The sequence below is a fragment of the Octopus bimaculoides genome, chromosome 9, assembly GCF_046866305.1.
Source record: "Octopus bimaculoides isolate indiv1 chromosome 9, ASM4686630v1, whole genome shotgun sequence".
Classification (NCBI taxonomy): domain Eukaryota; kingdom Metazoa; phylum Mollusca; class Cephalopoda; order Octopoda; family Octopodidae; genus Octopus; species Octopus bimaculoides.
In genome coordinates, this window is record NC_142936.1 from 1123265 (window position 1) to 1150707 (window position 27443).

The following is a 27443-nucleotide window of genomic DNA, read 5'->3' on the forward strand; positions in this document are numbered from 1 at the left end:
CAACTGTCCCCATCCCAGGAATATAACTTGTAAAATATAGGTTTGTAAACCATGGAGGAGAGGTGAGTTCCAACGTTTTTGACAATATGGCCCCAAATTGACTTATGTTTGTGTGAGCTAAAATGAATTAGTTTCTAACTCAACGTAATGGTGATAAGGGTTAAAGGGCTGAACTCCTGACTATAAATGTTAGTCATTGAGTTGTCAAGTACATCACTCTGGTAACTTTATTTTTGTTCAATTTTTTAGCATCAAGTTTCACTGTTTACAATTGATTGACGATTAACGATTGAGAGGATTTATTCTGCCACAAAACAATCGTGCCCATGTGGGCATGAGAGGATGAGTGTAAAATAGAGACAAATGAAAGAGCTTAATAGGGGTCAACTTTTAGGGCCTTGTTGTTGTAGTTACTGGTGAAAGGGCTCAGTTTTCAGTATTTATGGGGTTCAACTTTCACCCCCCCCGACTATTTTCTTTCTTTCTTTCTTGTTCTGACTCGACCTTTCCTTTATTATTTTAGTGTTTCTTCTGTGGAGAGGAAGCTATGTACCATTGTTGCTGGAATACGGCCTATTGCAGCAAAACGTGCCAAAAGGACCACTGGCAAAAAGAACACAAAAACGATTGTCGAAGGCCGCGGCCGAAACCCAACACTACACAGCAGCAGGAACAACAACAGATCGACAGCGACAGCGACAGCAGCGACGGCAACAACGGGAATCGTACTCATGGTCATGGAAGCAGCAACTTCAGTTTAAGCGGCAGCTCTGGCAGTAGAGACGGCAGCTGTAAAAGCGCCCTTTACTATTAGACTTGTAACTTTGTGCTTAAGCATTTAGAAATGAAATGACAACAACAAATAATAGAAACCTATTCTCCATCCCTCTCGCCCATCATGTCAGTATTGAAAAAAACCAATGCTCTTCAGAATTTTGGTCTTTTAATTGAGATCGTGTGAACTCAATAATGATGATAATGACAAAAAAAAAAGATGAAAAAAAAAGATGAAAAAAAAAGATAAAAAAAAAACAGCATAGTAAACATTCATTGATGCCCATCCTTGCTTTCATTTCATTGTCGTTATATATTTTTGTTTTCTAAAATTTTTAGATAACTTTTCATTGGTCTTTTATCCTTCTCTCAGAATTGAACGATTTAAGTATTGCAGAATAACGAAAGAATTTCTACAAAATTAAAAATGACAAAAAGAATGAAATTGCATAAAATACCAGAGAAAAACATAACTGAAAGAACACCTATAAAGACACACAAACACACATACACACACAGACGAGAATTTGTGAGTATATCCTCATGTTTGTCTCTATGTCTCTTTCCCTGTGTGTGTGTATATATATTTACTCTCGCTCACACACACACCAACACACACATGTATTTAAAAGAGTTATTACATAGTGTTAGGACAATTAAAGGGATGATGTAAACTTATGGTGAATGTTTTTTTGTCAACAGTCCATGTTGTTTTTCTATGAATTCAGTCCTTCTCTTTGTTGCAGGTGATTGCACCGTTTTGTAAATGAGAAAAACCCCTATTTAGTTCTGTCCCAGTTTGCATTAATATCAATATACCAGTCACCATCCTACCAGTTGCTCTTCTCTCTCTGGTCAGGGAAATCAGTCACCTGTCTCTGATGAAGTGGTTGATCCAAAACACTGAAACCATGCAGGTAAATGTCTCTTTTTACACCTGGCCACAGACAGAAAATCCTATGCTTTAACCACAGTGTGTGTGTGTGTGTGTGTGTGTGTGTGTGTGCGCACATACCGATAATCCCTGTATGGAGAGAGAGAGAGAGAGAGAGAGAGAGAATCGTGTGTTTTTATTGATATCTTTATGTACCTATAAATCTCTTTCTCTCTCTTCATACACACACACACACACACCACACGCATCGACTGAGGTACATACATTCATGTAAATATCTTCACATTTGCATGCTCATTCATATATATACACATCCATCTCTAAACAAACAAACACTCATTCATCAATCTCTTCATTCATCAATCTCCTCATTCATCAATCTCCTTACAAGCTCTTGTGGCCACACATTTCATTCGATCTACTTAAAAGCACCCACATGCATACACACATACACACATGTGCACACATACGCATACATATGTATATATATATATATATATATATATATATATATATATATAAGTGTATACACACAACGATAGTTTAGTCTTGATACTGAAACCACACGAATAGAGGTCCCACCCCTGGTGCAGTTTCCACCCATACCACTCTTTGTGAAAGCACATAACTTTAAATAATCTGTGACAAACAATTAACCTACAAGGCAGAGCCCCAGCATGGCCACAGTCTATTAACTGCAACAAGTAGAAGCTAAAAGATGCACACATATGCGTAGTAGATGAATTTTTACTTAACCCTGACTTAAAATTTCATCTGAAGAATGCTTTTCTTTAAGCATAAACATTTATGCTTTGGGAAATCAGCAATATTTATCAAGGACAGAGGCTCTCAACCCCTTTTTCTTTTTAACCTGTGGACCCTGTTTTGTTACTATTTTTGACTCTAGTGGATCCCCTCGTAGCCATTCAGTATTTTATAGATGCTTCTTTGAAAGTTCCTTTTTTTCTGTTTTTCACCCATTCACTTGTAGAAGTTTGGTAAGAGCAACGTTTGAGAGCAGCCAGGAATATGTTAAACTCTGTAAAACGCTAGGAAAAGAAACCTGTTCCTTGCAATAAATACATTAAAAGCAAGATGTATTCATGGACCCTTATTACTGTGGACCCCCGATTTAATATTTTGCATGTGTGAACCCCTAAAAATCTTAATATGGACCCTGGTTGAGAACCAGTGATCTAGGGTTTTATAGAAATCTATTTAGCTCTGAGCAAGAAGAGAAAAATCAGGACTGATTTCAGCAATGGCCAACTTGTGTTCAGGATGTTGGTGAGTGAAGGATTTGCCTTAGCTGGAGAGGAATGGGGAGATCTTGGTGTGTTGTCTGAAGAATGTTGCCATTCTATGTGTGACTTACAAATGGCTGAGTAAATATTTAAGGATGAAATGAAAGCCAAGGATGGATGTGTGATGTTAGCATGAGAGTCTGGAAGTGGGTGGTGATGGTTGTAGCAGGGGAGGCAGAATGGTTTGAGTTATCTTGTTTCTGGCTTTGAATATTGATTGAATACTGATAGATTAATCTGATTCCTTCTCTCCATCTTTAGACAGGCATGAAGATTGAAAATGTTAGCAGAAAGAGGAAAGTGAACTAGTAAGAAACCCTGCCTTTCTTCAATGTATTAACACCATAAATAGATTTAGTCGGATATCAAAACTGGATCACAGGCTCATATCAGTAAAAGTAGAACTTGACGGGGCTTACACACATACATCTCTTGAATAATCTTTTATTTTTTATATTAGCAATAATGATAATCCTCACTGGTCCATTTGGTTGTTGGAACATCACTAAAAACCGAACCCTCCAACTTCTATTTACTACAGGTATTGAACTCAACACTTCAAACTAACAATGGCTCTATTGTGTACAATGACATGGTTTTATCCTGTTGTGGTTCATTATTTCCAGATAAGAACTGACACATTGAAAGTTTAGTGTCTTGTCTTCAATATTGACAATATTTATGATAGAATAACCACCAGCAAAGCCTTCAGATGGTTGCTTGGAACTCAAGCAACTCAGAAGTAACTTTACATACACACACACACGTGCACACACTTTGTGGGTTAACATGGCTACCAATGGTTTCGTGTAAAGGAGGATCCAAAATGGAGTTGAGTACCAACATCTCCATGTGGCAGGCTTAAAAATTGTTAAGAGATATTTCTCTTTACATGAAACCATTGGTTGCCTTGTTAACTGACAAAGAATATTTATCTACCAACGTTGAGCACTCATTCTCACTGCTTGATATTAGCTAATAGACACACACACACACTCACACATATATATGAGAGAGAGAGAGAGAGAGAGAGTGCATGCCAGTCTTTAATGTATACCCAACTCCTTCATAATCCTCCTAACATTGAAAGCTATAGGGAAAAGAAAACCCTTCGTTAAAACCTCCAGCACACATTATTTTTGTCATTAACTAGAATGTGGTCATGCAAGTATTTTTATATATAAACACATTAACTTATAGACTTCAAGACACATTTCTATGAAGGCACCAATTTGTGTGTGTGTGTTTGTAAACTGTCCGGTACGTATATGCTGCGTTTAATACATCCAGGTCTTTATATTTTATATCTACATAAAAAACATAATTTTTTTTTGTTTCTGATGAAGGCCTTTCTTTGAAATGTCGGGGTTGTTGTCTCTCCACACAGACACGCACGTATGCACGCCATAAGCTCTATGTAATCAGATCAATAACAGTTTAGGATTGTTACAGGGTGCACACACTACAACACACAGTTTAGATATAATAATAATAATAATAATAATAATAATGACAATAATAATGGTTTCTGATTTAAGCACAAGGCCAGTAGCAAGTTTGAGGAGAGGGGTTTAGTCTGTATCATTGACTCCCGTATTAGATTGATATTATATCTTATTGACTCTGAAAAGATGAAAAGCAAAGCCGACCTTGGTAGGACTTGAACTCAAGATATAAAGAACGAAAAGAAGTTCTGCAAAGCAGGTTTTTCCGACTTTCTAGTAATTCTGTTCGTTCACATCCTTCCTCCAATAATAATAATAATATGTAAATTCTTCAAGGTGGCAAACTGGCAGAACCGTTAGCATGCCGGGCAAAATGCTTAGCAGTATTTTGTCTGCCTCTACGTTCTGAGTTCAAATTCTGCCGAGGTTGACTTTGCCTGTCATCCTTTTTCGGGGTTGATTAAATAAGTACCAGTTACACACTGGGGTCGATGTAATCAACTTAATCCCTTTGTTTGTCCCCTCTATGTTTAGCCCCCTGTGGGCAATAAAGAAATATAAAAAAATGTAAATTCTTCTTCTTCTAAATGCAACCTTACTCATTCTGTGATTTTTCTCCCACAGACATCAGTGTTTTCAATTGCATGACCCCCTTCACCTGTTGGCATCTTCAGATGCAAAACCTTGTTGTCCCTTGACGTCTGTGGTTGAGATCTGGGTGCAACTCCTATAAATTAAAGCAAAACCAAAACATAGCATAATAATAATAATAATAATAATAATAGTAGTAATAATAATAGTCATAATAATAATAATAATAATAATAATAATGTCTGCTAGAGGCACATGGTCCCAAATTTAGAGGAAAGGATGTATAATTGATTAAAGGAAGCTCAATATCTGATGACCTTGCAAGTATGAAAATCTAGTTGAAGCTGATTAGATTTGAACTTAGAATGTTGAGAGATGGAACTAAATACCAAAAGTTATTTAATCCATCAGTCTACTGTTTGTCTCCATCAACTGATTTGATGAGGATGTAGTGAAGGTGCTATTGGGATATGATGATGATGATGATGATAATGGCAATAACAAATGCATGTGTTTTTGTTTTGTCTGATTTTCTGTCCATCCATTCTCCATATCAAGTTTGACAGTGTACTGTTTGGTGTTCTGAGACAAGTGGTGGTGTCTTGCTCCCCTGGATAGAATGCCAGTCTATCAGTGGATTGAAGCTCACCTCCACAGTTTAATGAACCAGCTGGCACTTTTCACTGATGTGACTGTGCCACTCCATGCTCACCGATATCTACAGCTTTTCAATGGATAGATTTAAAGTGTGTCCCTGATGTGAACCAACAGCAGTATACTGACGATGGAATAAGTAAACTGTTCACTCCCCTCCCCCCCACCGCCTCCTGTAACTTTCTGATTCCGTAGTGTTATATAATTCCTTGTAAATATGTTGGTTTAATAACATTATGCTATGGCGGTGATTGTGTTGTTCTCCCCTAATATGGGGGATGGAGGTTACATGTCCTTTTCTATTCCTCTCTACCATGCAACATGTTACATAAAACCATCAACTTATTAATTTCAGGATCTCTTGTCCATGGCACCCTGGATTGATTTCTCTTAAGATGAATTCAATTCATCTTTGCAAGCTAAGAAGAAGACACTATTTATTAAGTATTCATTTTAATTAGTTAATTGATTAATTATATGTTGTTCTCATGACTTATCCTGTTTTGTGCCTGTTTACAACAAAGTGAATATAACCAGTGACAGTCTAAAGATTTAATCTTGGCTGCCAGCATAATACGACTGGTGAAATAATCCAGGCTGTATTAACTCTTTTAGCTGATATTTCCCTCTGGATTAAGGAAACCAGCTGAGAGTGAGAATTATTTCGTCTGTTAATCTAATAGTTTATCAATAAGAACATCAACTGAGCAAGGAGTGAGTGTGTGTGTGTCACAGCTGAGTCTATTAAGAGTAAAAAATAAAGTAAAGACTCCCTTTGATCATGAATGGCCATGGGATTGCACCTAGAAGGTTCCCCTCCGAGGCACAAGTCTGGCCAAGGTTGTTTATGGAAGACCAACAGTTGTCCATGCATACTAGCCTCCCCCTCTCCATGCCACTGATGTTATCCAAGAGAAAGATGGATACAGCTTGGCACCATTGATGTCGTAACTCATTTTTACAGCTGAGTGAACTGGAGCAATGTGAAATAAAGTGTCTTGCTCAAGAACACAACATGCAGTCTGGTCTGGGAATTGAACTCTCTACCTCGTGATTGTGAGCTGTGTCTATTAACTCCTTGAAAAATCATTTAGTTTTGTTATGAAGAAAACAGGCAGAAAATAGATTGAGAAGACTACCTTGTCAAAATTGCAACATTCGATCCGTTTCCATCCTCCATTGCCAAATATGTCTGATACGGTCTTGCAAGGGTCTGATGTAGAGTTGAGTGTAAGCTTTTAGCAGGTCAAACCTAGATATACAGAAAATACTCTGCTACAGGTGTTGGAGCAAATAAAGACTGGAGATCCAAGTTCTGTCTTGTTTAAAATATTGTCTGGATTTTTGCTTCCTTACCTGAGATTTATAAAATAAATATCAGATGTATATTCAGCTTATGTTGAATTGACTCTATACTCCCTGTCTTTGTTGAGGATTTCAGCCCCTTGTATGTGTGTGTGGTGGAGTAATTATCATTGTCATCATCAATACATGGTTTCCAAATGTGTTTTTCCCCTTTTTTTAACTCTAGCTGTTGTTGTTTAGTTCTGATTGAGCAGACTTATTATCCAAGACATTCCATCCATAACCATCATGCCTTTTCTCTAGGTGCAGTGCACTCTGGACCCTATTTTCTAACTTGTTCTTTTCTAAGATGGTAGAGTATGATTTAGCTGCTATGTCGAGCTAGTGAGGCAAACACACTGAAACAACCTTTAATGGTCTTCTAACATTGACTTGATAACTAAATGCTTGTTAGGACGAAGGAACAAATCTACAAGTTTAAGTATTTCTAACAGCAAGGCTGTTAATTGGTCATAAATGGTAAAGGGGCAGGTGGAAGGAAGCAATTAGTTTTAACTCAGGTAGAAATACCTTGTGGGATCAGTTTTGTCTTTCTCTCTCATTTAAGATTGATAAAATAAAGTAGCAGTTATGTACTGGGTTCAAGGAATCAACTAGCTCTCTCCTCTTAAAATTGCTGGCCTTTTTGCTTAAATAGAAACCATTATTATTATTATTAAAGTGGTGAACTGGCAGTCTCATTAGCACACTGGACGAAATGCTTAGCATAATTTCGTCTGTCTTCACGTTCTGAGTTCAAATTCCACCAAAGTTGACTTTCTTTCATCCTCTTGGGGTTTATAAACTAGGTAACAGTTGAGTATCGGGGTTGATGTAATCGACTAGTACCCCCCCCCCGTCCCCCCAAATATTAGACTTTGTGCCTAAAGTAGAAAGGATTATTATTATTAATGCAGGGTCTGGATAAACTCTTGAGTACTTTAATCTAAGTACTTTAATAGTTATCAGTCTTTCCTTGAGGCTTACAATTCTTAGAGATTTTAAAATCGTTCTGGGAACCCTGACCCCCCAAGATCCGATCCTAAAACATTCAAAATTACTTCCAACACTGGCTGTTTTCACTTTTAGCGAAGTAATTTTGAGAATCCCAGTATTTTCAAGAGAATTAAACATCAATCTCCAAACGATAGGCAGTTTGAAGAATTGTCTGTCACACCTTTTGCAGGTGTATGGTACCTTACTTTAGAAATTTTGCTTTATCAGTTTTACATTCAAATCCATCAACATGAATTTGGTGTTCCTCTGGGAAGTGAAGAGTGACCATGTTTCTAGACTGCAACAATGTAACTCAATGGCATTCATTTAGGCACCTCACCCATCTGCTCCACAAGTATTGATTGGCCTTGTGAGAACAAACCCTTGTTAGGCCTTCTCCCTTTGGTACAAATCATTGTCATTGGATGCCCTCGGTACTGAGCTTTGAAAGTTTAACTCTGATTTCATTTCATTCTTTCTCTCTCTCTCTCTCTAATACATACATTTTATATAAATATATATATATAATGTATGTAAGCTTTATATATAAGCTTTAATTCAGTCCTTTTCATTTCTGAACATCCAATCCTGAAGACAGCAGTAAAAAATGGTGAGGATTTTACTCTGAAGTTTGACTTGAGGTGAGGAAACGCTTCATTTAATATTGGAGGGGGAGACCACCGTGCCGCCTCACCATAGTATCACCTCTCTCTCTCGTGCACACTCACACTTCTATATAGTAGCAATTTATATCCTTGAATATGTATCTAACAGAGCAAAATTGTTAAAATTTGGGTGAAGGGGGATACAGCTAAAATATTATCATTAATAATAATATTATATAAAGTTTTCTTGATTTTTACTTGTTTTTGATAAAATTTTGTTTGAGAAAGAAATAGACTTTTTTTTTTTTCATTAAAATATATTTTCTTTTATTCATGGAAGGGTATGTCATTTTTTTCTTTTTGTTTGATACCTTTTTTTTTTCCCATTAAAATGTATTACAAATGCCTAAATCTTGTTTTTCTTTGTTTTACTACTCTGCATACCAGTATTTCATGTGTGTCATTTGTTTTAACATTTTTATATGCATATAGATACAATCATCCTCTCAATTAAGGAAGGATTGCATCTCTGAAAGCTTTGTTGTAATGAAAAAAAAAAAAAAAAAGCAAAACTTGTATTCTTCTTGACTTCCAGGTTATCAATTGTGAAGCATTTTTGAAAATTTTTTTCTTTTGAACTGCCCCACAAGAAAACTGAAAAACAGACTTTGTTTTAATGGCTCCAAAGATACTATAAGATGTTGCACAAGCATTCAGCTCTGAGCACATTGCATCTCAAAGCAGAAACAACTGTAAGCTAATGAATTTGATAATGCAATTCTCATTTATCTAATGTCTTATTATGCTCTGTAGTCAATGCTTTATTCTATGGCATATTGAGTTCTAGCAACTGGTTATTAATCACTACACCTAAGCCAAATCGGCTTCTGTGTATCTATCTCATGGGTGGGTAGCTGACAAGTTTACTTCACAACCACATGGTTTCAGGTTCAGCTCCATTGCATGCCACACTTGGGTTGCAGCCCATTCTGACCGATGCCTTCGGAGCGGATTTCAAAGAAGGGAACTAATACAAGTGTGTGTACCTTTCCCTTAACATTGCTTTTGAATCAGTTCAAAGTGTTGTTTGTTAAAATAGTAAACAAATTTTGATTGATACAAGCATAGTAACAAACTTACAAAATATAAAACATTTAATGTATTATTGCTATCATAGAAAAGTGCCAAACATTCTCTCCTGCTGTCTTCCACTCTCTCTCCTCTTCTCCTGCACTTCCCCCAGGTTGGGTCACCATGTATCTCCTTAGCAGCAGCTCATCTCTCTCTCTCTCCCCCCACCTCTGTCTGGGTAACCTTGTACCTCCTTGTTTCTGTCTCACAACAACCTTTCATCAACTGACACAAGATCACCTCCTCCAATGCCCACCTCCCCTCTCAAAGGATCCTTGGTGACCCTGTCAGTGCAGGTGCCACTTAAAAAGCATCCAGTCTACACTGTAAAGTGGTTGGCATCCAGCTGTAAAACCCTTGCCAAAACTGACCTCGCCTGTGCTTGTGCCACGTAAAAAGCACTCAGTGCACCCAGCTGTAGAAACCCTGCCAAAACAATCACAGGAGTCGGGTGCAGGCTTCTGCCTGGACGGCCCCTGTGAAGCTGTCCCATCCATGCCGGCATGGAAGGTGGACGTTAAACGATGATGATGATTTAAAACTCTTCATTACGAGTCATTTAGCTCAACCTTTTAGCATTCACATTATGTAATGTTTACTCATTCACATTGTTATATTGAAAAACACGAAATATTCTCAGGCAATATTGTTAAGTAAGCGTTGGTGATTGATCTTTATTTATCATTACTGAATATTGCCTCCACCTTCTTCCCCCCCACCAACTGATGTTCACCATTGGTCACGCCTCCACCCATCTTCACCATATTGCCCTCTACCTCCATCTCTGTCCATTTGCCACTTTCCTGAACTTTCCTACCCATCCATCCTGTCCAATCCTCTGAAATGCTTCTCTAAAGAAGAGCCTCCGTTGCCAAAGTAGACATTAAAGCTTGGGGCAGGCCTTGAGATCGCCAGCGCCTATCAAACCATCCAATCGATGCCAACAAGGAAAATGGACGTTAAATGATCACACACACACACACACACACACACACACACGTGTGTGTGTATATGTGTGTGTGTGTGTGTGTGTGTGTGTGTATATATATGCATACATACATTTTTATGTGTGTGTTTATATGTAAACACACACACACACACACGCAACATAGCCACAGATTATTACCATCACTTTCATATGTTCAAATACATTTTTTTTTTTCAAAAAAGCCAAACTGTTTCAAATATCTTTGCTTGTTTAATTCACAGCCACTAAAAACAGGTAGAGATGCTAAAATATTTTGGGAAAGCACTCCATAGCTCCATCATCAAAGATGGTCACATGATTTTTAACAAGTTAACATTTTAATTCTATTATTTGGTCCATTATCAGCAATTACATCGACAGACAGCATTACCAGATTCTTTTTTTTTTTTTTCTTCATTTAAAAATTCTTTTTCTTTCTAAAGGAAATTCATCTCAAGCTGTGCAACATGAGAGAAAGCACTTGCAAGTTTTTTGGGGTTTAAATCATGGAATTGGTTCAATGTGTCCTCCATGTCTTGAAGGCATGTTTCTTCTAACATTTGAAGCATGTCTGTCTTTTGCGCTGCCAGTGGACCCCCACTTGCAAGCAAAGATTTCAGTTTCATGTGACTTTTATAAAGTTTGTGTTTACGATCAACTTCTTTCTGGAAACGGGGTTTCTGATGAGCAGGATCATCGTCCCCATAAGACGGAGATATACTGGGGAGATCCACTTCCTGGATTTCAGAAGAAAACATAAATGGTTTGAAAATACTTGTCTTTGGGTTTGGTGTGGCAGTAAACCAGTGGCAGGAGCCACTGAAACTACTGGCCCCTTCTTGTGGACAAAGCAGAGATATTTGGCTGCTGGCTGTGACAAATTGGTCTCTTGATATATTGATGCCAATGGCATCTTTTCGAAGATGCTTGAAAGAATTTCGAGGATTTAAGGGTTCTGAAAGGAGAAAATAAATTGAAAGATTTTTTTTATTACAAAATGATTATGAAAAAAAAAAAAAATGTAATCTAAGCAAAATTAAAACTACAGTTCTATATTTAAGAGATGAGGAATTATGTACATTATTTACATTTGACAGATATTTGTTGTTAACACAAACTTTTTGGCTGATATACCCACCAGCCTTCATCAGGTGTCTTGGGGAAATTTCACACCTGGGTTCTCATTCCTAAGGTATTTTTCGATATTATTATTATTATTATTTATGGAATTAAACTCGGAATCTTGGGGGTTAGTAGCCTGTGCTCTTAACCACTACACCATATACCCGTGGGCAATTATGGAGTGAATTTTTTTAGGGCTCATAAATCTAATATTTTCCTATCCTTCTTTAATACTGGTTCCTATATACTGCTCGTATCTGCACTCGATCTGCTTAGGAAGTTATTATGTCCTAGCATATGTGCTGCTTCTTTTAGTTTTCGTATTTTCCAATGGTGTTCTCTGTCATTTTTTTTAACTTCATCCCACAGGGGGAGGTGGTCTCCATTTTTCCATGCATGGTCAGCTATACCCGATTTATCAATATCTCCTTGTGTCACAGCTTTGAAATGTTCCTCTATCCTTATTTTGAGGGGGTGGCATGTTTTGCCTTTGTATACAAAGGTGAAACATAAGTGTAGATGAACATCGCAAAGCTGTGACACGAGGAGATATTGATAAATCGGGTATAGCTGACCATGCATGGAAAAATGGAGACCACCTCCCCCTGTGGGATGAAGTTGAAATAATAGACAGAACACCACTGGAAAAAATGAAAACTAAAAGAAGCAGTACGTATGCTAGGACACAACAACCTCTTAAGCAGACAGAGTGCAGACATGAGTAGCATATGGGAACTGGTATTAAGGAAGGATATGAAAATATTAGATTTATGAGCCCTAAAAAATTCACTCCATAATTGCCCACGGGCATATGGTGTTGTGGTTAAGAGTACAGGCTACTAACCCCCAAGATTCCGAGTTTAATTCCAGGCAGTGACCTGAATAATAATAATAATATCGAAAAATACCTTAGGAATGAGAACCCAAGTTCGAAATTTCCCCAAGACACCTGATGAAGGCTGGAGGGTATATCAGCCAAAACGCTGTGTTAACAACAAACAAGATGAGGACAAATATCCGTCAAATGTAAAAGTAAAACTATTGATGTCTTATATAGATCCAGAATTAATGTAATTAAACAAACATAGTATATTAATGAAATTTAATGACTCTCAATTGTGGAAATAGAAAAAAGCAGGAGTTGAAGTCCTCGTTTGAACATAAAATCCTGATTTACACAAATTCGTCAAATGCAATTAAAGTCTGGCATTGACCAGTGACCAGCATTATGTTGTGTTACAAGACATAATTCTCAGTGATTGAATTTCTCCTCACAGTGGTACTTATTATTACCAAACATTGACAACACTGCGAAAATGATGACCAGGAAAGACTGTTGAAGAACTGCCACCAAAAATAAAGAGCAGCTCTGTGAGTCCTTGAGATTCAGGAAGGATCAGATTTGTTAAATTTTCAGTGTTTCAGTTAAATTTCTTGAGAGAAATGAATGATGTTCATTGTAAAAATATTTGCAGGTAAACCAATGTTTGCAGCATAGAGAAAAACAATAAATAAATGCAGGCAGGAAACGGCCAAGTGGTGGAGGTTATTGAAAAGCCATTTATATACATAAATCCACACAGAAACACACAAATAAGTGAAATCAGAAAAAGTTTTGTTTGTAAATAAAATCCCTGCTTCTGAATGTTTTTTTTCTCCACCGGTAAAGTGTTCAAACAACAGAAATAAGCAAAAACCTAACGGTGCTAAGTTTGGAGAGGAGTGAGGTAGAGTTTCTCAGCCTAAGGAATCTATTATTCCTTGGGTTATCTTGTTGAACGCATTGCTATGTTCTCAGGGGACAGCTCCTGAGGTACCCACTTCCCTTCTCTAAACAATTTTTCAAATCTGCTTGAGATGATCTTGCATAGCAGACCAAGTCTTATTAAACCTCTGGAATAATTCCCCGATGCTTTGATGTGTCATTATTGAGAACAGTTGATCTCCTTGATCGATATTCATCCAAAAGATCAAAACCACTGTTTTTTTCTCTTTTAAATTTATCAAACCACCTTTGGCATTTCTGAAAACTCACACCATCAGGTTATATATACGGAACATATGTTTTGTCCTGGTATGCATTGCATAGTTATCCTTAGGAAATTCTCAAAGCATGCAATACCAAATATGCAACGAACTAGACCTTGTCTTCCATGGCCTGTTTCATATAAAACATACACACACACACACAGCATGTGTCTACATTGACATTTGGTTATAAACTCTATGCTGATTGGATGATTACAAGGACACCTTTGATTGGCTTGTAAACTATTTGTGTTATGATGTTGAACTGTTTACATGAAAATATGACATTACTTTTTGGTACCCCTAATACTTATAGAATCTTGTAGGAAATGTGAAATAGATAGAAATTGTGAAGAATACCATCCATTTAATAAATAAATAAATAAATATTAGTTTCCTACCTGCAACGAGCAGTTCCTCTGTTTTAGAAATTTCTGCATCAATTGCAGGTGCATTATCAGGTGTAAATACTTTTGCAAAATTAAATGGTCCATCAGATTCTTGGTAAAGTCCTGCTTCACTAACTTTAGCAATTAGATTCTCTGATGAGAGAGAGAAGTTATCAGAGATGGTGAGGTGGCCATGTATACTATACAATCCAGCTGAAATGGTAAAAAGAGAAAAAAGAATAAAATGTTGGACATTTCTAAAAAAGAAAAAAACTCATTATATTATCAACAGAATTTGATATAAAATTAAATTGCTATTTTGCTGATTGCCTTTATTTTTTTTCCTATTGATATCATTTCATATACATGGATTGACTTTATTCAAAAGACAAAGAACGAAATGTGTCATAACACTTAATGAAATAGTTTTCTAAATTTGGTGAAGGGCCCTGCTTCAATCACCACAGCAAGCAAACATCTTTAAAGGGCTTGTCAGTCTGCCCCATGGTCCCAGCTGACAAAATAGAAAAAGCATTAAGTGATTTCTGACAGTATCAGTACAGTATTGAACACTTGAAAAATCCGTCAATAGTATTAATGTTGTGTCCATAGCCAAGAAAAAATTAATCCTCACGGGGGTTAAGCCATTTTCAATGTAAATAAGAACCATTTTATTGGAGCATCTTGTTGCTACTGCTGTTGTTGTTTAGCACAAGGTTAATACAGATCAAAAAGACCTGTAATCAATAGAGTTCCAGGAGGTGATTTTCTGATCTTTTTCAAGATGTAATCAGAGGGAAATCTGGCTGCTATTTTTAGCAAGGTAAGTAACCATGTATAGGCTTGAGTTAATGAGGGAGCCTTCACAAGGTCACTCAATCTACAAGATATAACAGTCAAATCTAACACACATGAAAATATAAGTATATCAATAATGGTGACTAACAGATATTTAACATATATCTAAATTTAATAAAGGTAATTCTAACAGATATGTAACACACACATTTAATAAAGGTGAAATTGTGGAGATGCAGGCAAGTGGATGCGTTCTGTGTCCAATTTAGTGAAACTAATCAAAGACAAGGAACATAGATATAAATTCTTCAGGATGGAATAAGTGGAGTTGGTATACTATTAGAGAAATGGATAGAAACAGTAGTTAAAGACACCAAGGTGAGTCATAAGATGATTAAACTTCAGTCAGACTTCAACAACATAAACAGCAACATTTACTCTGCTCTTGTGGTGTGGTCAGTTCTGGAGGACAAACAGAAAGATGTGACGCCTCTGTAATGCTGGTGGTACAAGAATACAGGCAATCAGTACATTCTGATTAATGCTAAGAAGGACATCCAGCAATAGAAACCAAAATGAAATGCAAGCTAAATGAGTTTCCCATCAACAAAGCCAAGGTGAGCAAATCCATTCCGACCCATGTTTTGGAATTTATTGACAGTGTTCGGGTGACTGGAACCTCATCTTACCTGTGACTTTTGCAGCTGCCCAGAAAGAACCATTTCCAACCGTCTCAACCACCCAAACTTCAGAACCATCTGTTATGAGGAAACTATAGCAGTGTTTACAGGAATGTGTGAAGGTAGGTATTTCACTGTAGGGACCACTTTGACCATGTGTGGTCAGCAGAGATGTAAGGACATCGACAGCTTCACGAGAACATTTGCTGCGTTCTAATGTCAACCTAAGAGAAATGAAATCAATCATTAAACATCAGAAAAAAGAAGAAAAAGATGAAAATGAGATTGAAGGTGATTGTTTGGAGAAGGATTTCTTTATATTTTCTTAAACAGGATAAAACTGAGGTGGTGGTCTTCATGCTTTCCCAACATTATTAATTATGTGATGGAGATGATCACAATGGTAATGAAGATGATGATAATGGGGTTAGTGAGGATAGAAAATATTAAATAATGATGAGGATAAAAATGATAACGAGGTTGAAGCAATGGAAACAATGTTGAGATTGATAGCAACAACTGCTGACACTGACAGCAACAACTGCTGACACTGACAGCAAAAATTGCTGATACAGACAGCAATAATTATTGACACTGACAGCAACAACTGCTGACATAGACAGCAAGAATTGCTGACACTGATGATAACACAGAGGAATACAACAATAATAAAACTGACCTGAGTAAATCAGCTGCCAGCAACTTTTCCTCTTCGCCCAGTTTCTCTTCCAGTCTGCTGTAGACTATGGAACTGCCAATACATACTCCATATTCATTAGCTCCCATCTCAGCCCCCCACATCCATGCTGCTTTGCTCAGTACCACACCGTTTGTGTGCGGGGACTGGTCAATCTCTATAAGGCTGCACTAAAAGTAAAGTTGAGAGCAAAATTACAAGGTTCTGTAAGATGCGTGACGGGGATTTAACAGATCCATAAAAACAATTCTCTGCCACTCACAAATAAATGGTAGCACACACAGAAAGTAAATGGTTACGCCATCAGTTTCAGAAATGAAGATTCCAGTTTTTATCTTAATTTAAACGACTGCCTTACTGAATTGTTGTGTGCCAGAATATTCAACTAATACTGTTACGCTTCATGTAGCCCTTGGCCAGTCTCGGCATGACCCACTGTGTCTGTGTTTGAGAAGGCTGGCTTCTTCATTTACAGACACACTCCATCCAACAGGCTTCCTATGGAGGAGGAGGTGCCTGAAGACTATCTCCACAACTCTCCCAGGAATAGTTGGCAGAGCAAATGGATGGATGGATATACTGACAGCTAGACCTCATCAATAGTTTCTTTAGATAACTTTATACCTCTACATTTTGAAAGTATTCATTTGACAAATCAAAAATTTAGATTGTATTATTTTTTCCCTTCAAAAGTCTCATGTAAAAAAAGAAAACTATTTTAAAAGACTCACTATTTATTCTATGATATGCCCAGTGAACTCTTCACATGAGTTGAAGTGATCCAGTCAAGTAGGGAGATAATATACTGAAATGGCAGATTATTATATGGAGAGGTTTAGACTCATTGAATCAATAAAACCACCTAAATCAGCAATTTGATTTCTGTGTCAAGTACTGTGTTTTTGTCTATGGTCAATGCACTTTCTGTGTCTCATAATTGTAAATAGTCCTTCAGGCGATCACAGAGGAATTCAAGACAGGTTGCCCCTGGGAGCTCCTCTATGCTGATGACCATGCACTAATTGCAGAGTCACTATCAGAACTAGAGGAGAAGTTTCAGGTGTGGAAGCAAGGACTAGAATCGAAGGGCCTTAGAGTCAACCTAGCAAAAACCAAAATCCTAATAAGTAGGAAGGTAGATAAAACACAAACCCCTTCAGGTAGATGGCCCTGCTCGGTATGTAGAAAAGGAGTAGGTAGTAACTCTATAAGATGTACCCGGTGCAAGCTATGGACACATAAGAGGTGCAGCAACATCAAAGGCAGATTAACTACGAAGTTAGTTTTTGTATGTGGCAGATGTTCAGGTGCAATAAACACTGTAAACAAACAGGAAACAACTTCTATCTCATTCCAGGGAGAAAAACTAGAGGTAGTCGATAGCTTCCGCTATCTGGGTGACCAAGTTAGTAGTGGGGGTGGGTGCGCTGAAAGTATAGCTGCTAGAATAAGAATAGCCTGGGCAAAGTTTAGAGAGCTGGCGACAAAGGGACTCTCACTCAGAGTAAAAGGTAGACTGTATGACGCATGTGTACGAACAGCCATGCTACATGGCAGTGAAACATGGGCTGTGACTGCTGAGGACATGCGTAAGCTCGCAAGGAATGAAGCCAGTATGCTCCGCTGGATGTGTAATGTCAGTGTGCATACCCGTCAGAGAGTAAGTATCTTGAGAGAAAAGCTGAACATAAGAAGCATCAGTTGTGGTGTGCAAGAGAGACGATTGCGCTGGTATGGACATGTGGTGAGAATGGATGAGGATAGCTGCGTGAAAAAGTGCCACACCCTAACAGTTGAGGGAACCCGTGGAAGAGGTAGGCCCAGGAAGACCTGGGCTGAGGTCGTGAGGCAAGACCTTCGAACATTGGGCCTCTCCGAGGCGATGACTACTGACCGAGACCTTTGGAAATGTGCTGTGCGTGAGAAGACCCGGCAAGCCAAGTGAGATCGTTGCCAGTGCCCCTGGACTGGCTCTTGTGCGGGTGGCACATGGGATGCACCATTTTGAGCGTGGCTGTTGCCAGTACCGCCTGACTGGCCTTCATAGGATTTTCGAGCGAGATCGTTGCCAGTGCCACTAGACTGGCTCTTGTGCGGGTGGCACATAAAAGACACCATTTTGAGCGTGGCCGTTGCCAGTACCGCCTGACTGGCCCTCGTGCAGGTGACACGTAAAAGCACCCACTACACTCTCGGAGTGGTTGGCGTTAGGAAGGGCATCCAGCTGTAGAAACTCTGCCAAATTAGATTGGAGCCTGGTGTTGTCATCCGGTTTCACCAGTCCTCAGTCAAATCGTCCAACCCATGCCAGCATGGAAAGCAGACGTTAAACGATGATGATGATGATGATGATGGACCCCAACAGACTGGAATGACTCACTTAGTTAAACATAACGAACTCTGAAAAAGAAAAAAAAAACAAACTAACAAATGTTCCTGATGCCTACAGTGTCCTCGGCCATATGCATCCCATGACCATATTAGCACAGTGATCTCTCTTGCACACCACATCTGATGCTTCTTATTCACAATTTTCCTCTAAAGACACCGTCATACATGCACATCCAACAGAACATGCTACCTTCATTTCTTTCAAGCCTTTGCATGTCCTCTGCAGTCACAGCACATGTTTCACTGCCATGTGGCATGGATGTTCCCACACAGGCAGCATACAATCTGCCTTTCACTCTGAGGGAAAGGCCCTTTGTTACCAACAAAAGCAGAAGCTCTCTGAACTTTACCCAACCCATTCTTATTCTCAGAGCATCCACCTCCACTGATGACTTGATCCCTAAAGTAACTGAAGCTATTTACTACTTGGTATCCCTCTGGGTATTTGACAAAATCTATTTTCTCTACACTTTTAATGTTTATTGTATCTATTCACCTGCCACACACAAAGACTATTTTCCCTGTTAACTTTCCTCTAATATTTCTGCACCTCTTTATGTGTCCAAAGCTTACACAAGGTGCATCTTATGCAGTTCCTACCTACATCTTTTCTACATATCAAGCAGGGCCATCCGCCTGAAGGGATTTGTAATTTGTCTTTTTTCCTACTTACTAAGACTTTGGTCTTTGCTAAATTAACTCTAATCCCTTTCATTCTAGACCTTGCTTCCACACCTGAAATTTCTTCTCTAGTTCTGGTAGTGATTCAGCTATAAGAACAAGGTCATCAGCACAGAGGAGTTCCCAAGGGCAGCTTATTTTAAATTCCTCTGCTATAGCCTGGAGAACTATGATGAACAAGATGGGGCCGAGAACGGATCCTTGGTGAACTCCTACCTTGAATTCACTACTTGTTGCCAACTTTCACCCTGCTGACAGCATCCTTGTATATGACTCATACAGTGCTCACCACTACATACATACAAACACACATAAACCTATATGCACGCACACACACACACCCAGAGACAGAAACCATTTTTCTTTGACTTACCCTCAGTTTCTCTCCTGTTTTATGTTCTTTGGCTGGAACATAGATGACTTCTTGTACTTCATGTTCAGGACGATTAGAGTTCTTCCCAAAAATCATTTTGCCCGTTTCAGTAACTGGGGGTTGCGCAACAAATACATAACTAGCACACTCGGTCATCTTTGAGGGGAATGGAATGATACCTGGAAATAGAGTCGAGAACTTACAGAACAGAGTCACTGGTGGAATATGATCAGTGCAAATAATTGTACTTTTGTCTACTAATGGAGGACTTGGATTGAAAAATATATTGTGTCTGTGGTAAGAAGCTCGCTTCCCAACCACATGATTCTGGGTTCAGTCCCACTGTGTGGTACCTTGGGCAAGTGTCTTCTACTATAGCCTCATATATATATGTGCATGCGTGTGTGTGTGTGTGTGTGTGTGTACCCCACCATTGCTTGACAACTGGTATTGGTGTGTTTACATCCCTATAACTTAACAGTTCAGTAAAATAGAATGAGAGTCAGGTTTTAAAAAAAAATTAAGTCCTGGGATTGATTCATTGAACTAAAGAATTCTTCAAGGCAGTGCCCCAACATGGCCACAGTCTAATCACTGAAACAAGATAGAAGATCATCATCATCATCATCATCATCGTTTAACGTCCGCTTTCCATGCTGGCATGGGTTGGACGGTTTGACTGGGGACTGGTGAATCAGGTGGCTGCACCAGGCTCCAATCTGATTTGGCAGAGTTTCTACAGCTGGATGCCTTTCCTAATGCCAACCACTCCAAGAGTGTAGTGGGTGCTTTTACGTGCCACCTGCACAGGAGCCAGTCCAGTGGCACTGGCAACAATCTCACTTAAATGACTTTTCACGTGCCAGGAAGGCGACGCTGGTAACAATCACACTTGAATGGTGATGCCATCACGATTTCGCTTGCCCCAACAGGTCTTCGCAAGCCGAGTTTAGTGTCCAATGAAGGAGACGTTGGCATGGGGGCCAATCGTCGAATTTAGTTCGATTTCGATTTCACTTGCCTCAACAGGTCCTCGCAAGCAGAGTTTAGTGTCCAATGAAGGAAAGGTATGCATAAGTGGGCTGGCTACATCCTTGGATTTTGGTCTCACTTAGCTTGCCGGGTCTTCTCATGCACAGCATATTTCCAATATTTCCTTCCTTGTGCCTTTAGTAGAAAGGATTATTATCATCATCATCATCATTATCATTATTATTATTATTATTATTATTATTATTATTATTATTATTATTATTAAGGCAGTGAGCTGGCAGAATCGTTAGGAAGCCGGGCAAAATGCTTAGTGGTGTTTCGTCTGTCATTACGTTCTGGGTTCAAATTCCGCCGAGGTCGACTTTGCCTTTCATCCTTTTGGGGGTCAATAAATCAAGTACCAGTTATGCACTGGGGTCAATGTAATTGACTATCTCCCTCCCCCAAATTTCAGGCCTTGTGCCAACAGTAGAAAGGATTATTATTATTATTATTATTATTGTTATTATTCTGTTTTCATTCTTTTCAGTAATGAGTTCTTTAGTACAGTTGTTTATTTATTCTTTTATTTAGCCACCCTTTTCTCTTTTTTCCCTCCCTCTCTCTCCTCTCTTCTATTTCCTCCCTATAAATATTCTCCCCCTCCTAGCCATGTCCTCTCCTCATCTAGTAAGCAATTTAAACTGTCCCGACCATATATAGACTGTGAATTCCACAAATTTGCTCCTATTTTGATATATTTTAACTGAGAAAGATCTTGCGTAAGAGACGAAATTCCCTTTTCATCTATTGAGCAACAACCTGAAACATGCGTCTTAAATGCATCCAAAATATCCCTGCTTGGTTTCAATTCTTTATTATAACATTATACAACTCCTTGCCAGTGCAAGCTCACCGTTCCTAACTCCATCTACATGGATGCTATGACAAGGATTCGGAGTGGTTTGTTCCATTCAACTTGAATTGGAAATTCTGCTAATGTGCATTGCTTCTAAGCTTAACACAAAACACATGCATAATACACACACACACACACACACTTATGCATATACATTTGTATCATTTACTCATACACACACACACATATTCAAATATATACACACATGAAGAAACATTTATATATATAGAAATACACACACACATTCATTATGTATATATTCAAATATACACATTTATATACACACACACATACACATATATTATATATAAACATGCAAACATACATTATACACACACACACACACACACTTGTACACGTGTGATTGTGCATGTCTATGGATTTGTAATTCTAAGTAACTATTTAGATTTTTTTGCCTTTCTTCTTCAAGCAAAATGTCAATTTGTAGGTCAACTTTAGCCTGGATTCCCGTAGCCGTGAGGTTGGATGTCAAAATGGTCTTTGGACTGTGAATAAGAGAAATCTTCTCATTGAAACAGAGAGAAACTAATGCTATAATACTACTCTCTGGTGCTGCTGAAGTGTAATGTCGTCTCCAAAAGAATTGGAATGCAATGGCTGGGATTTAGTTCCAGATTACTGATAATAGGAACAGGAATTATGAAGTGGAAATCCTCCAATATCTGTCTGTCTCTCTCTCTAAGGAATATAAACAAACAGATGTGTTGCTGGAATAACCATACAGCTCTCCTTTACAAGAACTTGCTTGCCCTTCCCTCCTCTCATAAATGCTGCCCAACCTCCTCCAAGGTTTTACTTTCTTACAAGCTGCATGCAAATTCATTAGTGCCAGTGGCACTAAGAAAGCACCCATTCCATGCTGCAAGGTGACTGGCGTTAGGAAGGGCATCGTCCAGCTTTAGAAGACCATGCTAAAGCAGACACTGGAGTGTGATGTGGTCCTTGGACGCATCACACTTGGTCAACCCATACAACCCATGCCAGCACGGAAAAACGGACGTTAAATGATGATATATACACAGGCGTGTGTATACCCACACAAGTGGAGGGGTGGGTGTGTTAGTTAAGAGGTTTGTTTCCTACCCACATGCTTCTGGGTGGTACCTTGGGCAAACGTTTTCTTTTACAACCCCAAACTGACGAATGCCTTGTGAGGAGATTTGGCAGACGGAAAAGAAATAAGCCTGTTCTGTGTGTGTGTGTGTGTGTGTATGTGTGTTACTGTCTCCTTGCCTTGTCATCACTTGATAGTTGTAAAGGAGTGTCATCATGATGCAGGCGGTGTCCTTCATTTCCAAACTTTCGTGAATGCATGTCTGGTCATGGGAAACTATAACCGTATTTGGAAACAGAAGCTAGGCGACAGGAATGGCATCCGTACATTGAGAATCTTCCACAACAAATTCCATTTGATCCATACAAACATGAAAAGGTGGACGTTAAAACGATTACACACACACACACACACACACAGTCGCAGCTGTGTCTGTGTATGACATAATGACGTGTGTATAGTTGTGTGTAAATATATATAGATATGTGCATATGTGTGTGTGTCACCTTTTACGTATCATCACTGCAGCCCAAGTTGAAAGGCAAGACTCATTGATTTGTGTTCGTATGTTTAATGGACACTAAAATGCACACGGAGCACACACGCAAATATACGAACATTAATCCGACACGGAGATAAACCCACAAACTTTATTGTAAATCCTTAAAAAATAAAAAATAAAATATTCTGAAGTGTAGAATAAGTATTTTCCTCAGTAAAATATACGTTAGGAATGTATGTATACAAATGTGTGTTAGGAACGTTCTTTAAATACCTTCAAGGGACATCGGCCCCCAAGTCGATCGATCAAACCCACTATCGAAATAATTACCAGTCAAAAACTAACCCGTTGTTTTCTTTAAGACATAGTGTAGCAACTAGAATTCATCTCTGCAGTGTTTTCTTTAAGATGGTTGGATTAGGGTATTATTTGGGGGAAATTTGGCTGTTATTTTTAATAAATCAACTTCGTAGAAGCTTCCTTGTTGGTACGCTCGTGCGAGTGTATATAGGATTTAAATGTATATATGCGGCTTGTCTACATACCGTCAGAAGGCGAGATAAGTAGGGGGCACCTCCCTAACCAGTTGAAATAACTATTAGGTCTCTCTCAAATCTCACTCTTCCGCCTTAAAAAAATGAAGGAGGCATTAAAACAATGTCGTCCTGGATTTAAAAAAAACCCCCAACAAACTGTGCGCTCGGTGTCTGACCAAGGGTTAAACAACAATGCGAACAAAGGAGGAAGCTTCTGCGTGGTTGTTCGATCTGCTAAAATAATACCCAAATCTTCCTCAGTTTTCATTTATCTCTTTTAAAAAAGGACACATTGGTTATTGTAGTCCCAGGCGCATTGTGTTTGATGATAGATTAGCTGAATTAGGGCTGACCTAGACTACAACACTATTAACAACAGTCGTAAACCTACTCAGGTCAATTACTTCTCTACCGGTCCCGTCTCCAATTATGTCATCTCCGTTACATTCATACATAATATCTCATTGTGTTTGTGAGATATTTAGCACTCACAAAGCAAAGGAACCGATCAGAAACCGGGGCACGGTCGATTTGCGAACTTTCGACCTGCCTCTCTCTTTCTCTGTGCGTATATATTCTGAGATGAAGGAAGAACACACGCATCCAATGTACGTATTTCTGCGATAGTTTGATGCGGATATACATAACAAATTATCGTTTTGGTTACTGTACATTTATGTGTGTGTATGTGTGTACAATGTATAATGTCAATTTCAATGACGAGGATTAAATTAATACAATTAATACAGCGACGAATAATTATAAGTAATGTTATCATAAATATACATTCTTATACGCACAACACGTCCATTGGAGTGTGTGTAAGTATACCTTGTACACACCTACCTACAGAACGATGTTTTATATACAAACACATACATGAAATACACATCAACACCCAAACAGAATCCTATACAGAAATTCATTCCAAAAGTATATTTACATAAACATACATATATAGATATAACATGCATACGTAGATATTTGTGCATGCGGTGTGTGTATATATATATATATGTATGTATGTATATGTAAGGAAGTCACTATATATATATGGAGAGAGATATGCACACGGACACGCACGAAGCCGATAGGTAGGATGTTCTGGAATAGTTGTCTTATGATAGTCGGATACTTTAATGAATGTGGACAGAGAGATAGATAAGTAGATAGATACGTTAACAGTATCACCATATACATTCCAACCATGACTAACTTGTCGTTTTGTATATTCAGTTCTACGATGTCTAATGTGTCCCCCACCACCTTTATTTTTTAACATGGTAGGGTGTGATTTGAGGGAAATATGGTTGCTATTTCTTGCAGGCCAAGCAACAGTCTAGAGTTTTCGTTGTTTGTCTACCCGTTGGAAGACAGTAAAAAAGCTGGTTGGATTGATATGTCAAAAGGAAAGAGAGATGGATAAAAAGAGAGTTGGAAGTACAAAATATAGACAGAAAATATAGAGAGAAAAGAGAAATAAATATATGCTAAGATAGAGAGATAGAAAGATAGGTAGATAGAGAGATGGGTAGGTAGAAAGATAGAGAGATGGGTAGATAGATAGAGACGAAATAAAAAAAATGTTTGGTGGACGAACAGTGCTTGTATTGGTATTCATTTTGGATTTGTTTATCTGGGATTAAAAATGTTGATAATTATATTTAGAAGCATGACGAATGTGATTGATTTACCTTAAGAAGAAGAGTGAGACGGTCGGACAGATAGTCGGCAACGAAGTGAAATGGTTGACTTGAATGAATGAATGGGATATTTGCACGGTACACGGAACAACCACCTGACAACGTTGACACGGCGTGGAATACGATGGTGAGACTGGGATAGAAGTGGTTGGGGGAAGAGGAAGAGGGAGCGAGATAAGTGAGAGAGGGAGGGAGATAGAGAACAATTTTTTTTAAATATTAAAAAGAAGTAGGAGTGAGAGTAGGAGAAAGGGAAGCAATTATCGGAGTAGGAGTAGGAGAAGCTTTTAGTGCAAGAGGAGTAGGAGTAGGAGAAGTAAACAAACGGTCATCGGAAAGAAAACGAAAGGAACGGGCACGGCTGAGTTGGAATTAAGGGAAATGGAAATAGCTCGACGTATATGGGGGGCTGCCCCCCAACGAAACTTATTTTATATATATATATTAATTTTTATACTAACTTATTAATATATTCACAACACATAACACTCATTGTGTTTGTTATAAGAAACGCCTGGTGATGTCTACATCACGAAACAGGAAAATAAATGGGCGGAAAATTTAATTTCGGTTTTCGTGTAGTTTCAATTAACCACATTCAAAATTAATTTCTGTTTGGATTTTAGTGTTGTTTCTGGCAGTTTTGCAGACTTTCTCAGAACTATCATTGCATCTACCAAACGACGAAAATACTTAAAACATCTCACAGTTACACAATATTTGTAAAGCACAGAAGGTATTTGTGTGTGTGTGTGTGTATGCATGATTTTTCTTTGCGATTTATTGAAGTTCTTCTCCAGAGGGTTCAAGCCGGTCGCTAACAAAACGACAAAACTTAAGAGAGTTAAGAGAGTTCTCGCCGTTTGTAAATATGCGATTGAGTTGGTGTGTTGGTTGAAATGTCGAGGCATACACCCAAATGTGTGTATCTATTCACATAAGAATCTCAGATGGAGAATTTTGGGAATGTCTTGCAGATCCCCACTGTGCCACTAACAGATTGGATTTGGAGAATCCACGTCAGTTTCTTTCGCTCTTTCTTTGAAAACGCCATCATTTCTAAGATTTTGTGTAAATTTTCCGGTTTATAGCCTAATGCACCTATGATGATAAGTACTATCTATCTATCTATCTATCTATCTATCTATCTATCTATCTATCTATCTATCTATCTGTCTGTCTGTCTGTCTGTCTGTCTATCTGTCTGTCTGTCTGTCTGTCTGTCTGTCTGCCTGCCTGCCTGCCTGTCTGTCTATCTGTCTGCCTGTCTGTCTGTATGTATGTACGACTCCATTTATGTACCATACTTAATGTAAATACATTATGATAGGTAAGTCTACTGGGTTATTCGTCCTGAGGTAGTATCTGTTATGGACGTACTGTGTTTAAAAACACAATATATATCAGAAGCAGACGAAAATAGTCCCAGCAGCAGCTGGTGAGAATGCAAGATATATTTCTGTTTCGTTGGGTGCTGTCAGTAGCATTTGCGCCCAACTGCACGCTGAGACAAAATTTGTCACCAACATATGGAAAAAAACAGTGAGTAAACAAGTCCAGGCCATTGGAAAAATGACGATCGGGGCAAAACAACATCTAGCGTTATGCCTCCCTCCATCCGTCCGTCCGTTCGTCCGTCCGTCCGTCCGTCCGTCCGTTCACAAAGCACAGTACGGCCGAACTTGGGATCTTGGAGAGAAAACGCAAATCTTTAAATCATACACTCCAAATGATCACGACATATAAGAATTTAAAATCTGTAAAACTTTCTTAAGATTTAAAGGATGGTGGTCAAAACAAGACGCTTTCCTTCACAACCTTGCTACCAAATATGGTGGCCGATCAAAATGTACTAGAAATAAAGAAAGAAA

General features: G+C 38.5%; 2 protein-coding genes across 5 annotated transcripts in view; one reads left to right on the plus strand and one right to left on the minus strand.

Moving 5' to 3' along the window:
• The window catches only part of LOC106871308 (zinc finger MYND domain-containing protein 11), a 104554-nt gene extending 103102 nt beyond the window's left edge, over positions 1 to 1452 (plus strand). For all 4 annotated transcript variants that reach the window (XM_014917711.3, XM_089356944.1, XM_089356943.1 and 1 more), the window contains one exon: positions 524 to 1452. In XM_014917711.3, coding sequence (XP_014773197.1) covers positions 524 to 814 — 291 coding nt within the window. In that variant the 3' untranslated portion in view covers positions 815 to 1452. The remainder of the gene's footprint in view (positions 1 to 523) is intronic.
• Positions 1453 to 10915: 9463 nt separating this feature from the next.
• LOC106871328 (secernin-1) lies at positions 10916 to 25718 on the minus strand. Its single transcript, XM_014917724.2, has 6 exons — positions 25564 to 25718; positions 19866 to 20044; positions 16403 to 16590; positions 15733 to 15947; positions 14258 to 14458; positions 10916 to 11661 (listed from the first exon to the last, which is right to left on the minus strand). The coding sequence occupies exons 2-6, from the start codon at positions 20019 to 20021 to the stop codon at positions 11144 to 11146; spliced, it is 1278 nt and encodes a 425-aa protein (XP_014773210.1). The 5' UTR covers positions 20022 to 20044; positions 25564 to 25718; the 3' UTR covers positions 10916 to 11143.
• Between the last annotated feature and the right edge of the window lie 1725 nt (positions 25719 to 27443).